Here is a 15,075-nt window from a genome sequence, read left to right as displayed (position 1 = left end):
TATTATATATAATATATAGCATATATATGTTTTATATATATATGGGGGGGCTGTATCTTACACTGTCCATTCACCACTCCCCTCGAGTGATGTTATACAGTTATCATTGCTGTCAGCTCCCCCTTCCCCACCTCTCTTCCCATGCCCTCAGGAAACCGTTACTCCCATTACTTTTCTGTGGGGTTACCGATGTTGGCTTTCATGCATCAAAAGATATTAATTTTACTAAGGCCCATACGCACTCTTAACAAGATTAATGAGGTAGAACCGAAACCATAATTGTAGGGGGAGGAAATAGTAAAGCACTAGAGGAGAGTTATGTGTTTCCTCGGTGCTATACCGCACCCTGGATAGATCATCGCTTCATTTTGGGCCTTCTGAGAGGGACTGTCCAATTATCTTACCGGGGGATTTGGGGTCTCCACTACATCCATGCCCCTTCACATCGATTTGGTTGCTTATTTTTGACCTTCTGATACCTTTTCCCATTGATACCTCATGATCACACAGGCTGGTGTGCTTCTTCTACGTGGGCTTTGTTGCTTCCCTGCTAGATGGCCACTTGTCTAAGTATAAGAGACAGCCTCTTTCTGATGGGTCACAGTTGAAGCACATCCACCCTTTTCTCTGTTTCATGCCTGGTGCAGTGTCCTAGTGTCTAAGTCTTGCTTGAACATAGCCAAACCCACTGCCACTGAGCTGGTTCCACCTCACAGGGAAGACTGCCCAAAAGAGTTTCTGAGGCTATAAATCGTTATGGGGAAGACAGCCTCATCTTACTCCAGAGGAGCGGCTGGTGTGTTTGAACTGTCAAACTTGCAGTTAACAGCCCAATATATGACCCACAGCACCACCAGGGTTCCTTAAAGTCTTTAGACCACCAGTCCTGTGCTGGGGAAGTCCCATGTCAGGTTGTCACCCACCCCTCCACACCCCCTGTACTTCTGCTTCCTTCTCTCCATCCTGGGTGAGCTCCGCTTCCCCTCCCGGGATCATCCCTCTAGAGAAGGATGAAATTCTGTTCCGATGTCATTGTTTTGATAATTATGGAATCCTCAGTTTGGGGGATCACTTGAAGACAGAGGTTCCCTTTATTGTGATATTAGTAACTCTCACCAAAAGCTTTGGAAAGTCACCCCAAAAAATAGTCTGTCAGTAAACTGTACTCCCGAAGTGGGAAGGAACACAGTAAGCTGTTGAGACTTCAAATGGTCCCCCCCCACTTCACATCCCAGGTGTCTATCTTGGAAAGGCGTAACACCGCGGGAAGGGTTGTCTACAAGACCCTGGAAGGCCCCTGGACTGGCAGTGAGAGCGACAAATTCACCCTTCTGGGTTATCTCGACCAGCTGCGCAAAGACCCGGCTCTGCTGTCTTCTGAAGCGGTGCTTCCCGACCTGACCGATGAACTGGCCCCTGTAAGCACCGGGGCCCCAAGAGCTTGAGCTGCTGGGCAGGACTGTGGGCTCACAGGGCTGGCGATGGGCGTCCAGCCTTGGGCGGGGGTTGGGGGGGGGAGCGTGTCTGTCGCCCCGGGGCGCATCCTGACCTGCATTCATCTTCTTCCCCAGGTGTTTCTACTTCGGTGGCTCTACTCAGCCTCTGACTACATCTCAGACTGCTGGGATAGCATCTTACACAACAACTGGTAGGTGTGTTGCTGGGGTAGCTTCACACCGGCCCCAGGACTTCCCTGCGGAAGAGCCGCACCCCTTGCAGTGCTTGCTCTGCGTCGGCGATGGAAGAACGCTGTGGTCCTTCCTACAGCTGCCCCCTCGTCTTTCCCTGCCTGCAGTAACCACTTAGTCGATATCTGCTAGCCCTTTCCCACTGCCTCGGAAAGGCTCTCCACAGTTGCCTTTCCAGACAGCAGTGCCTCAGGCTGCCTGCCCTCCTGCCCTCGGAGCCTGGCCACACAGAGCCCAGTACATAGATATGCCAGGGGATGGGGACTGGACTCGAGCCCACTGCCACCACTGTGAGACAGAGCTCCTGGAGCCCACAGCCACGTCTTGTCCCTGTCTGGCTCCTGCACCGGGAGAGTAGCCAGCCTAGAGTGGGTGTTGTGGGAGAAACAAGCGTTAGACCGCCAGCCCTTGAGGGACTCTTGAAAAGCTGACTTTTCTCCTTACTCCTGCTCCTCTGGGCCACGTCTCAATTACTCTGCTCAGAAAGACCATCAGTCAAGTTGAGGTTTTAACCAGTGTTGCTCCCTAGATACAGAAGTCCGTCCATGTTCGTACCTTAAGTCCTTTATTACCTTATTGTTCTCTTTTCTTGTTTTAAATCTTTTTATTGGGGACTCTTACAGCTCTTACACATCTTATACAATCTGTACATTCATCCATTGTGTCAAGCACATTTGTACATATGTTGCCATCATCATTTTCAAAACATGGTCTTTTTATCTGAGCCCTTGGTATCAGCTTCTCCTTTTTTTCCTCCCTCCCTAATGAACCCTTTATAATTTTTTTTTTCATGTCTTACACCAACTGCTTCACCCACTTTTCTATAGTTCGTGGGGGTTTGGGGGAGGGGCTTATAAGCCAATCATTGTGATCAGTTCCCCATTACTCCCTCCACTTTCCCCCTTACCCTCCTTGTATTGCTACTCTCATTATTGGTTCTGAGGGGTTTATCTGTCCTGGATTCCGTGTGTTGGAGCTCTTATCTGTACCAGTATACATGCTGTGGTCTACCCAAATTTGTAAGGTAGAATTGAGGTCATGATAGGTTGGAGTGGGGGGAGCATTAAAAAAACTAGAGGTAAGTTGTATGTTTCATCAATGGTGTACTGCACCTTGACTGGCTTGTCTCTTCCTTGTGTCCTTCTGTAAGGGGATGTCCAACTGTCTACAGATAGGGTTTGGGTCTCCACTCCACCCTCCCCCTTGTTCGCATGAATATGATTCTTTGTTCTGGGTCTTTGATGCCTGATAACTTGTTCCCATCAACACCTCATGATCACACAGGCTGATGTGCTTCTTCCATGTGGGCTTTGTTGCTTCTCAGCTAGATGGCCAATTGTTTATCTTTAAACCTTTAAGACCTCAAACACTATATTTTTTGATAGCCAGGCACCATCAGCTTTCTTCACCACATTTGTTATGCACCCATTTTGCCTTCAGTGATCAGGTCTGGAAGGTGAGCTTCACGGAATGCCGGGCTATTAAAACAAAGTTTCTTGCATTGAGGGAGGACTTGAGTAGAGGCCCAATGTCCGTCTGCTATCTTAGAACTTAAAAAATAAATGTATATACATAGATCTATTTCCCTGTGAACCTTGTTTTCTTAGGCAAAACTCCTGAAGGATAGCCCTATTTTCACTGAAAGACAAAGCCAAGCTTTCAGAAGAAGCTGTGAGAACAGTTAAAACAGCTCTACCCTCCTTCTGCCACTACCATATCAAAAAGAAACAAAAACTATTGTATGACATTAGAAAATGTTATTTTTATGAAGACTTTTTAGTTTGGGGTTATTTGATTTGTTTTAGTGAGAGGGAAGAGACTTAAAATCGCATGGTGAGACATCACAGCCACCCGTCTTCGACTGACCGGTTTGTCACCTTTATTTTAGGCGGGAAATGATGCCCCTCCTGTCCCTGATCTTCTCAGCCCTCTTCATCCTCTTCGGCACTGTCATCATGCAGGCGTTCAGGTACGCGCCTCAGCGGCTTCTCGGACACGTTCTGAAAGGGGACCTCTGGGGTCATCTGCCTTTTTTAAAAAAAAACTCCTTTTTCTCTTATTTTAGTGACTCCAACGATGAGAGAGAGTCAAGCCCTCCGGAGAAAGAGGAATCCCATAAGAAGTCTGGGAAGACTGAACCAGCCTTCAGCAAAGACAACAGCAGGTGGCAGTGGACAGAGGGGGTTGTCTCTCCTGCAGAACTGGGAACTCGCCTCCCACGGCACCAGGCCCACTGACCAGTAGCAGTGGAATAAAGCCACTTGTGGATGGGTAGATGGATAGATGTAACTTGTCTCTCCGTCTCAGATTTAATGGTGAAAGCAGGTGGTAAAGCCACACCACCCAGATGGCAGATGGGCCAGAGGCAGAAAGTGGCGAGTCACTGTGGCCGTGGCCTTGAGTCTGAGCAGGAGTGGCCGGGAGGAGAGGCAGGCTGGCTGACAGCTGCCTTCTTCACCCTGCCATAAGGCTGCTGCTTCTCCAACAGAAAAGCAGCAGCAGGCCGGCTCTGTGTTGGTCCAGGGTCACAAAATCAGGGTCCTCCCCTTCCCGCCAGTGGGTTAGGCTCAAGAATGTTAGACAGACCCAGCTTATTAAAGACAGCGTCTGGCTTCCTCATGCTCTTTTGTCAAGTGATGGCATTCCTCTAGCCCAGCGGTTCTCAACCTTCCTCATGCCGCGACCCTGTCATACAGTTCCTCATTTTGGGGTGACCCCCCAGCCAGAAAATTATTCTGTTGCTACTTCCATCACTGTCCTTTTGCTCCTGTGATGAATGGGGTGACCCCTGTGAAAGGGTCGTTCGACCCCCAGGTTGAGAACGGCTGCTCTAGCCTGATAAACATCTAGCGCCTTGATATTTCCCCACAGCAAGGTCCCTAAAAAAGGCTTTGTGGAGGTGACGGAACTCACCCATGTGACCTACACCAGTAACCTGGTCCGCCTGAGGCCCGGCCACATGAACGTCGTCCTCATCCTCTCCAGTTCCACCAAGACCAGCCTGCTGCAGAAGTTCGCCTTGGAGGTGTACACGTTCACTGGGTAAGCCGCGGGGAGCGGGACACCTGGGGGAGGAGCGCCTTGACTTGGAGGCGCTCTGCCTGTCCGTGAGATGCTGACTGAGCTCCCCAGCCCCAACTTGGAAGCCTGCATGGTGCGGCCCTTTAGCCCCTTTTGACTTCATGTTCTGTTGGCTGTGAACAGAGGAGGAGAGTGAACTTGGGCGGTTTCCCGGTTCCTTTTCGGATTGGGGCTTGTTTTTTTGGGCTTTTGGCTTTTCCGGGGGCCGGCCGGCTTGGGGGGGGTTGGGTTGGTTGCGGGGCCCGGGGGGCGTTTGAGGGGGCGTTTTGGCCCCCCCGGGGCCCTTTTTTTTGTTTTTTGTTCGGGGCCCTTCTGAGGCGCAGCTCCATACCCTGTCTGTCACCTGCACAGTGTGTGTCAGGAACTACCTACCAACAGCTGCATTCTGTTCTTCCTGCAGGAGCAGCTGCCTCCACTTCTCCTTCCTGAGTCTGGACAAGCACAGGGAGTGGCTGGAGTACTTACTGGAATTCGCTCAGGATGCAGCCCCGATCCCCAATCAGTACGATAAGCATTTCATGGATCGTGACTACACGGGATACGTGCTGGCTCTGAACGGCCACAAGAAATACTTCTGCCTCTTCAAGCCCCAAAAAACCCTGGAAGAGGAGGAAGCAGCCCTGGGGGCGTGCAGTGACCTTGACTCTTCCCTCCACCTGGGCGAAGCTCGAGGGAAAGCTTCCTGTGGCCTCGGGTCCAAGCCCATCAAGGGGAAATTGAGCAAGCTGTCCTTGTGGATGGAACGCCTGTTGGAAGGCTCCTTACAGAGGTTTTATATCCCATCCTGGCCTGAATTAGACTGACAGGATTTCACAAAGAGAACCGAACTCTTCCAACTTTTTAACATGCCCTTGTGAACAGGTATTTTCAGGACTCCCCACAAACAGAGTATAGATTTTAGATCACTCTTCTAGAACAACAACTAGAAGAATCTTTCCTTTGGCCGGTCTAACCTAGGAGTACGAAACACCACAAGGTTGAGTTCCTAGATTAGAATATCTCCTTTTATGCCCCTCCCCCTCATTTGAATGCCATACTATTTAAAATACATGGCCCATCCCACTTCCTTGGTTGTCCCAGTCACGTGCACTTCCCATCACAGCCCCCCTGCAGCAGTGCCTAGATGGGACCTGGAAGCCTGTTGTGCAGGCGGGTCGCTTAACCCGCTCCTCCGCCCTGCCGTGCCTCCACTGAGGTGCATGCTCCAGCCCTGGGACCGCCCACTGCCACCACCTGCACCTGCTTCCTGAAAGGTTCTCCGTTCCAAGCCGCCTGACACTTACTGGCTTTTCCACTCGTAAAGAACCAACTGTGTATTTTGGGGGTATCCTCCTGCGAAAGCTCTTTCAGCCACCGTTTTAAAAGGAGACAGGTGTGGGGTGTGTATGTGTGAGTCTGGTTTTGTTCTCAAGCAAAGGACAGGGAGGAGGCAGACAGTGATGGACGGCCTGAGCCCTGGGGTCCCTCTCCAGAAGTCCCATCCACCAGCGCCGCCGAGGGAGGGGTCTGCCCAGCGAGAAGGACTGGAATTCCTTGGAGCCATTTCCCCATCTGCTTCCCGATGCCTTTCTGCCTCAGTCGATGTAGGGTGTGGATCATAGGAGCCATAACTGGTAGTCTTGTGCTCTGAGCGTAGAGATAAGCTGCTATCTGTGAGCCAGTAGATGTTCACCTGAATTGACTCCCCCGCCAGGGAGCCAGGCCCTCAGGCGCTCCTCCCCCACTGTGTCTCCCTAGTGAGACACAGACATGTCCGTCTCAAGGAACTTCACGCTGATCGACAGTTGTCTTTTGGACCTGTCATCCTCAAAGTGCTGTATCTCAAGTCCTCTTTTGCGACGAGGGAGCCAAGACTGGTTCTAGACACCTGGTTTGCAAAAGGCCTTCTTGGTTTTTTCTTCCACTTCTGGCTTCTATTTCTACAGCTCATCAGAACGGTTCTCATTCTTACCTGGTGGCTGCTTCCCCAGGATGGGGGTCAGACTGATCAGCAGCACCCCACTTGCTGGGCCCCAGTGTCCAACGGACCCCAGGCTGGAGCAGACCAGCTACTCTGAGGGTAGTTTGGTTTGGGGGGTGGTCTTTGGTTTTCTTGCTTGTTTTTTCATCAGGGTGAAACCACCGTTGGGGTTGGACAGCTTCTGAGAGTGGTCTGTTCAGATGTCAAAGCCAACTGCCTTTCGTCAAGCGAAGGGCAAGAATCAGTGACAGGATGTTTCTTACTACATTAGTATTTATTTATTTCAACCATTGCTTTAAACCATTGGCATCCTAGCAGATTTAAATATTGAGCTCCAGCAGTTAAGTCGGGTTATTTCAGGCCAGGAATAACTCCCATAGTCTCGCCATCAACAGCTTTATTTTAAGAGAAACCACTTCCAGCCTTTTTCCTTCCATCTGATCCTATAACAATGGCTGACGCCACCGAAGGCCATGCCCCGGCCCAGTAGGAAGTGGCCAAGGGATCCATTGGCTTTCTGGCTGGCCCAGGCCTCATGGCTGGTCACTCATATGAGAAGTATCTTTGTCTGTGGTAGGTTTTTTTAGTTTGTAATTTCTGGTACTAATGAAATTCCCCATCGTAATTTCTGAAAACCCCAAACTCCCCAGACTTGTTCTCTGTGGTTATTATGTAAAATAGTGCCGTCAGACAGCCGCACCGCCCACGTGTGGCCGCCGAAGGAAGGGGTGAGAGGCCTGGAAAGATCCCAGTCCTGCGGTTCTCCTCAGAGGGTGTGCAGTAGACTTGTCCCCCAAGAGGATGCTCTTTCCAAGCATTTGGGGACTCTGGAGCCCTTTTCTTTCCCGTGGGACCATCTGTTGGCCAACTTCAGCCTCTCCTGAATGCTGTTTTCCTCAATTTGATGACTTTCTTTGTGTCGAATGTGTGAGCTCCAGCCAGGTGCAGCCAAAGCTACATTTCTCTTTCTAGTGAATGTAATCCTCTCCAGCCCCATTTTGGTCTCAGTTCACTTCCTCGTCCTGAAAGATCTCGAAGCTGTCAATATTGGTCTGTTGGTGCCGTTCTAAACTGGGTTTGTCGGGTTGATACAGATTCCACACAAGATACATCCATCGTGTAGCAGGTAACCAGCCTAGAACAAGTCTTTATAGAAATACACTCCCATATCAAGACGCTGTTTGTGCAGCTCCAGTGTTGGCGGCACAATCTGCCAAGCACAGAGGTTGTCAGCTCTAGTCACGCAAGCACCCCAGGAGCGGGGTGCCCCGCCTCCATCAAGTACTATGGCCTCGCGGCCACCATGCACTGACCGTGAAACTAAACGTTGAATGCTCCCCCCCTCATCCCCAGCCTAGTCATATCCGTCCACTGGTATATGCTGTCACCCTAGCTCATGTACGGTGACCACCGAGTGGGTCCTAAATGTAATGCTTCCCCCCCTCATCCCCAGCCTAGTCATATCCGTCCACTGGTATATGCTGTCACCCTAGCTCATGTACGGTGACCACCGAGTGGGTCCTAAATGTCGACTCAGGATAGAAACATGGGATCTGAATGTGTTTGCCGAGGTTTGATTTGTTAGGGAAGAAGCCTTGGAAACAAACACAAAAACCCTTTCCTTCCTTTTTTTTAAAGTAAAACTGTTTAAAAGCTGATGCAAAAATCTTACCAGAGAGAAATGTTACCCGAGCGAGTCCAAAGACCTGACATTGTCCCACGAAAACTGGCAGCGTGGCAGCTGCTGACTGCTGAGTTTGTCGAGGAGGGTGACTGCCCTTGGGTCTAAAAGAAGGTGAATATTTTGCACATTTGATACTCTTCGAAACAAATAACTTATTTGGCAAATTGTGTCTTTTTTATGTTTGTGTTTTGTTTTGTGTTTTTGTATCGCGAACAGGCACTGAAGCTGATGTTATTTTGTTTTAAGAACCTTACAGACTGGAGACAGAAATAAACTATTTTGCTGTGTGACGATGATGGGCTTGCTCCTGTGCTGCAGCCGGTGACCGAGCTTCAGACCCCGTGTTGCAGGGTTAGTGCTGCAGCTCGCTTGGCTCGTGCTAAGGGAGCACACCGGTGTGAGTGAAGGGTCGCTGCCCGGGAGGCTGCACGGTATGACGGATGGATCGTGCCAGGCCAAGGCAGGCACAGGGGCCAGTAGAGGAAGCTCTTTGAGGGCCTTTTGGGGCCAGCTGACTAATCTGATCCGGCCTAATAAACAAACATCCCCTCTGCAGTCCTGGTGTAAGCAAAAAGCTGCTTTATTAAAGCTCTGCATGTCCATTTCCCCCTTACATTTTTTTCTGGAGTGGTCCCAAAAGCATGTGTAGCGCTCCATTCCTGAACAACAGGAAGAGCTGGGGGAAATAGGGAATGCTTATACCATCTCATTTCCTCACCCTGTTCATTTCATTTCTGCATTTTCAATTTTTAGGGAACTCCGTTTTCCATTTCTTCCCATCTTTTCATCCAAAGCCAAATACAAGCACTTTGTAGCCCCTTTTCTCAAGGTTAATCCGAACTCCTTTGAGATGCTCGCTGTTTGGATGGGAGTGCTGCCCTGATGTCTCAGACCCCAGTGACACTCCGCCAGCCTCTGGGGCTGACATCAACTGCCTAGGACCTGACTGCTCAGAGATGCTTCTGGAGACCTTGGCCTCAGGCACCGCCCCCTGCTGTTCTGTCCTGATGCCGCTCAGACAGCTTTCACTTGGGGAAGAACACACAGCATCTCAAACAGCAGGTTAGCCGCCAGCAGTGCCGTGTTGCCTGTGAAGAAAGAAAGCCACACTGACTACCCAACAGGCTGCCTCCCCCAGCAGCCTCCCAGCATGCCTTTCTGCAGCTCTCCGGCCTTCTGCCTTCTGTCCTTTCTAATGGGCTGCACAGCCACCCCGTGGAGGCAATGCCCCTGGGATTCAGCCTCCATCCTCATTCACTGGAAAAGAGTGTTTTAAAATTCAAGTTCCTTTGTTTACCGAGAGATGGACCTGATTTCTCCCCGAAAATCTTAACCATGATATGTCTGCTGTTTATTTACTCTCTGAGGCTGATGGGCTAGGCTAGGCTGTAAGCTTTTCTAAAGTAGAAGCGTTAGGCTGGCACATCCGAGCAATGCCAGGCCCCCAATGCCAGGCCCCCCACTTGATTACGTACACTTTGCCAATTCCATTTCCAGGAGCACAGCGGACGAGGGCGGAGCTGTGCTACTCCACCCCGAAGTTGCAGCCTGCTCGTTTGCTTCTGCTCACTGGGGAAAGCGTATTAAGCCACAGCTACCTCCCATGGGGCTTGTTACGGTTATTAGCTCCTGTTTATAAGCGTGCAATAATAGGTTTATTTTCTTCACTCCAGGATGTGTTTGGCAGGTCCAAGGGAACCCATCCATTCTCTACATACTACCTAGATGAATGTAATTTAAACTAGCCGCTGCCAATGGACCCGTTCTCTCACTCACCAGAAGGATCGTACAATGGGGCCACTTCCACAAGGTCACAGCCCACCACACTCAGGCCTTGGCAGCCCCGGATGATCTCCAGAGCCTGTTCAAGATAAGGTGCGAGTTATGCCTGTGGTACTGTGCACGATGCAAAGCGACTAGCACAGGCTCCAGTGGATGGCTCCCCCTATGTGGGCCATTGTCCCCCTTGACGTGGAAGTGCCACTTTCCCTCAATAAACACTTGGCTGACTGCCAGCCACTGGTAGGCTTTCAGGGACACGCACATCTAGCCTCTGATTGGGGAGCAAGCAGATCAGGCATTGCGACGTTGGGTATATAGGACTTTGAGAGGAGTCCGCTCGTGAAAGAGAAGGAGATTGGCCTGGAGAGACGTCAGCCCCCACCCCCACCCCAAGGGGGAAGCACTTAGCTCAAAGAACCACCTGAGCCCAGGAGAGGGAAAGGGGTTTCCAGGTAGAAGGAAGGGAGGGCATGCAGTCACCTCAATGGGAGCCGCAGGGGTGGCTTAAGAGAGGCGCCCCATTGGGAGGGGGTTCCATCTGCTGAGGCAGCTGCAGGCAGCACTGCCCTCGGAAGGGGGGTGCTGGGGGATGGGAATTGAGATGGCTCTGGGAGTTCTGAAGACTGCCCTTTCTTACCTCAGATAACTGATGAGGCTTAAGCAGCCCCCATTCAGTCAGCCCATCAGTTATCTTGGGGTACGTACAGTTCACAGACCACTGCAGGCTCTGAGTGGAGGGCAGTGAACAGAAGGAAGGCCCTGTCCTCCTGGAGCTGACCTCGTTGCAGCCACACTCCCACCTCTCTGGGTTTACCATCCGCCAGCCTCACGGGCACTTTATGTGGATGAGCCTCTAGCGCTAGCATTAGGTCATAACACTGCGATTACTTGAGTGGTGGCTAGTCTGGTGTGCACTTTTTACCTTTCTCCCTAGAAAGGTAAGTTTTGAATGCTTCAGGGCACACACAACCTTATCCCCGTGGGCTGACTACAAATGGACCAGAGGCAAGGAGATGTTTTATATCCTAATGAAGAGACAGGTGCCCTGCCACTCACTGGGGGAGTACCCAGGCCTCAAAGCCTCACGTGGCTCTCCTCAAACCCAATTGTGATTTCTGAAGTCTCGCTACTGGTCCAGGAATGCCCCTGCCCACCTCACTGATGGCACCTCCTTACCTGACTAGGGGTGAGACCAGCAATTTCAGGTGTCCCTGTGCCTGGGGCATAGGCAGGATCCAAGGCATCGATATCGAAGCTGACATATATGGGTTTGCCGCCCATCTGCTGCCTGACCTCCCCCATCAGGGGGACCAGCGACTTCAGCCAGCAGTCTTCAGCCAGCACCACCCGGAAGCCCTGGGGAGAGCGGAAGTGGAAGCTTCAAGGCCACAGCTTCTGCGCACCGCACCGCAGGAGCATGTCGGCCTCTCCCAGGTGCCAGCCTCTGGCTAAGCCATCCGGCCCTCAGCCCCCACGAGGCAGGAACGACTGTCCCAGCTTCCAGATGAGGCTGGCTGGGGAATGGAGGCACGGGGACCCGGTAAAGAGTCAAGGCTGACTTGCAGAGCTGAGGTCGGAGAGAAGCTTTGCTGAAACAGCACACGCAGCTCCTGAGCAGCCCCAGGAGGAGTGTCCCCTTGTATAAGAGCCCTGGGGAGCGACAAGTGGCAGCTCACCTTGGTCTGGCGCTCTCCGTTGTTCCCAGGAGAAACCCCAACCCTAATCCAACCCGGTCCAGAGGCCTTCCCCTGCGCCCTCCACGGGCCACTCCCTGAACGTGACTTGGAGTCAGGCCCCAGAGTGGGCGCAGGGCGGGGTGTCCGGCGGTCACCTGGCTCCGGTTGTATCTGTAAGGGTCCAGGGTCCTGGCGGAGCCCCGGATGCCGATCTGCACCACTCGCTGGCAGTCCAGGAGTCCCTCGTCCACGCAGCGGCGGAAGGGCGTCCCGTGGTATAGCTTCTCCCCCAGGGCCTGGTCGGCCGTGTCCGTGTGCGCGTCCACGTGCAGCAGCCCCACGGGGCCGTGTCTGAGGACATGGGGCAAGTCAGGGGACCCGTGGGCCTGGCATCCCTACTTGCAACTGGCCTCTGGCTTCAACACCTGATGGTTTAGCATCTCACAGGGGCAATAAACTCTGAGAAGTCGGGCAGAACACGGACAGGTCGCCCTGTCGCCATTTCGCTTCTCGTGGATGAGGCAGGGAGGGTGGCTTAGGCTGGCGCGGCTGCAGGCTGAATGGACCACCGCCCATCCCCCAGCCCCATTCTCCAACTGTGGCACCAAGCAGATGCTTGAACCAAGCCCTTGCCCCCTAATCTCCATCTATCCTGCCCTGCCAGCCACCCCAAATAAATGTATCATGCAAATCTTAGCTTTGAAAAAAGCCCTGTACCCACCCCACCCCCCAACTAGAGTCCACCCTGACCACCTTCTCTTGTCCCAGTTGTGCCCCTGCACCTCCCGCTGCCCTTCTACCTCCACCTGAAACCACGTGGGCCCACAGGCCAACCCCCACACACACACATCGGCCTGCTCTCTGGTGGGGGCCTGTGCAGCGCCCTGACACTGGGAGCGGTGTACGATGTACATGTCCAGTGTTTGAAAACCATGGGGGGCAGGTTCCAGCAGAACCTCCAGGCTACGATGGATCAGGAAGGGAGGCATGGCGCCTCCTTCTGAAAAGGAGCCCATGACAACCTGACGGACCACGGCAGAATGTTCTCCAGACGGGCTTTCTACTCCTGTAAAGAGTGACAGTCTCAGAAACCCACAGGGCAGTGCTACCCTGCCCTCCAGGCTCGCTATGGATTGGCGTGGACTGGATGGAGGTGAGTGGGGGATTTATTTTTTATTTGTTTATTGGGTGCTGGAAGATAAGCTGTAGGAGTGGGAAGATATGGTACTTAGAACACACAACCATGCGCTCAAACATACGGCAGTCACGGAGACGGCACGGTACTGCGAGGTGCTGCCTCTCGGGGTACACAGGCTGCCCGTGGGTCTGAGGTGACTCCGTGACCCCAAACCACAGCAAGACAAGTCAATCCCTGGAGAACGTCCGCTACTCAGAAATGAGGCTTTCCATTGTCTGGGAAGGGGACCATGTCTGGAGAAAACAGGACTGCCCTCAGCAAGCTCTCCCTTTGGGCCTCTCAGTATTTGGACTTGGCCGTTACAGCAAACAGACACTAACCAACTGGAGAAGCTCATCCTCTAAAATCAGAGGCCAGTTGCAAACCCTTGAGCATGCATCCCAGAACGGATGCAGGGCCAACGAGGGGCCCAGCAGTGTTAATAATACATAGCCTTGCCTTCTAGCCTGTCACTGACAGACAGTGGGCGCTCAGCCTTCACTTTGAATCCTAGAAGCGTTCATTTGGAAATTCCCTATCACCAGTGAAGGTCACTTAATGTCATCCAGCAGCAAACAACTCACTCCCTAGCTCTTGAATGCTGAAGCCTCGCTGGGACCATGCCACTGGGGACTTACTTTTCAGCCAGTGCTTGCAATATGGGATATGTGATCGTGTGGTCTCCTCCTGCAAAGAGAGAGGGGAAGGTAGAAAGGGGGGGAAGGATGGATTGTGGATAAGATTCGCATAACACAGAACGGTAAACTCACCCCATCCTGCCACCTTCTCACTAGACTGAAGAACCAAGGTTGGGGCTGATTACTTACCAGGGAGCTAATTCCAACTCATGGGACCCACCGGGTTTGTCCAGGCTGTGACCCGTCACAAGGAGATCGCCAGGCCTTCCTCACTCTCAAGGCACCTCCAGGTGGGTTTGAACTGCAATCTTTCCGTTAGCAGGGCAGCACTTAACCCTTTGCCCCAGGCAGGGACCCCAGACGCACGCTAACCATGGCTAACACAAGATTGTTTTCAGTGGTAGAGGGTTTGATACGTTACTGCCATTTAGAAGAGGAAATTCATCAAATGCAGATTTATACGCAAATACCTAAAAGAGCTCTGTCCAATAGAACTTTCTGCAATGATGGGACTGCTCTGTGGTCGCACTGGCCAGTATAGCGGTCAGATGAATGAACACATCCGTATTAGAAGGAGTACAGCTGGCATGCTCCTTACAAGCGAGGATGGCGAGACTCATGGACTTTGGACACGCTCACTCACTGTCAGGAGGACCCAGGGCCTGCAGGAAGACAGGGGGCCTGGAAAAGTAGAAGACTGGCCCTCAACAAGATGGATTGACACAGTACCATGGGCTCCTTGTTTCCTTCCCTTATACTCAGATGGCACTGAGCACCGATAACAGCCCCTGTGCCTATTGCAATATGGTAGCCTGATTAAGGAATTTAAAATTTGATTTAACCTCATTTAAAGTAATTTGAGTCTGAATGTGGCTAGTAGCTACCTCACGAGGCAGTGCAGGTCTAAAAACTGTTGCTATACTTAATTCTGACTAACAAGCCCCAAACTCGCTTCATAGCGACCCTAGAAGACAGAGTAGAACTGCCTCTTCGGGTTTCTGAGAGTATAAATCTTTATGGGAGCAGAAAACCTCATCTGTCTCCTGAGGAGCAGCTGGTGAATTCAAACTGCTGACCTTGTAGCTAGCAGCCCACTGTGTAACCCATGATGCTACCAAGAGCCCCATTTATGGATGTTTAAATGTGCCAGGAATGATGTTGGGGCTTTTTATGCTCTTTCCCAATACGTTCCTCCCCCAACACCACCCGGTGTCCTTCCCATTTGACAGGTGAGAAAACAAATACTGTAAGGGGGGTACAGTAAGTATCATAGCTAGCGAGAAGTGGAGCTGAGAGATTTCACACCAGGCTGACTCCAGAAACCACATAGTACCATGGGCAAAAGGCAGGCAATTTGGCAGAAGCCAATTTGCATTCTTAAGAAATACC

The 15,075-nt window shown here is 51.8% G+C and overlaps 2 protein-coding genes across 2 annotated transcripts in view; one reads left to right on the top strand and one right to left on the bottom strand.

Moving 5' to 3' along the window:
- Positions 1-8,706, top strand: part of DNAJC16 (DnaJ heat shock protein family (Hsp40) member C16) — a 56,378-nt gene extending 47,672 nt beyond the window's left edge. The window contains exons 8-13 of the mRNA XM_030888029.2: positions 1,236-1,418; positions 1,572-1,648; positions 3,577-3,657; positions 3,754-3,852; positions 4,560-4,730; positions 5,170-8,706. Of these exons, the coding sequence (XP_030743889.1) occupies positions 1,236-1,418; positions 1,572-1,648; positions 3,577-3,657; positions 3,754-3,852; positions 4,560-4,730; positions 5,170-5,572 (1,014 nt within the window). The 3' untranslated portion in view covers positions 5,573-8,706. The remainder of the gene's footprint in view (positions 1-1,235; positions 1,419-1,571; positions 1,649-3,576; positions 3,658-3,753; positions 3,853-4,559; positions 4,731-5,169) is intronic.
- Positions 8,707-8,969: 263 nt separating this feature from the next.
- The window catches only part of AGMAT (agmatinase), an 8,037-nt gene continuing 1,931 nt past the window's right edge, over positions 8,970-15,075 (bottom strand). Inside the window, exons 4-8 of the mRNA XM_013005391.2 lie at positions 13,687-13,735; positions 12,027-12,222; positions 11,372-11,551; positions 10,190-10,274; positions 8,970-9,501 (exon numbers count right to left, since the gene is read on the bottom strand). Coding sequence (XP_012860845.2) covers positions 9,428-9,501; positions 10,190-10,274; positions 11,372-11,551; positions 12,027-12,222; positions 13,687-13,735 — 584 coding nt within the window. The 3' untranslated portion in view covers positions 8,970-9,427. The remainder of the gene's footprint in view (positions 9,502-10,189; positions 10,275-11,371; positions 11,552-12,026; positions 12,223-13,686; positions 13,736-15,075) is intronic.

Source organism: Echinops telfairi, unplaced genomic scaffold (assembly GCF_000313985.2).
Source record: "Echinops telfairi isolate 266 unplaced genomic scaffold, ASM31398v2 ScPeMD7_7457;HRSCAF=8495, whole genome shotgun sequence".
Taxonomy (NCBI): Eukaryota; Metazoa; Chordata; class Mammalia; order Afrosoricida; family Tenrecidae; genus Echinops; species Echinops telfairi.
The sequence above is the reverse complement of the archived record's forward strand: the minus strand, read 5'-3'. Positions and strand labels throughout refer to the sequence as shown.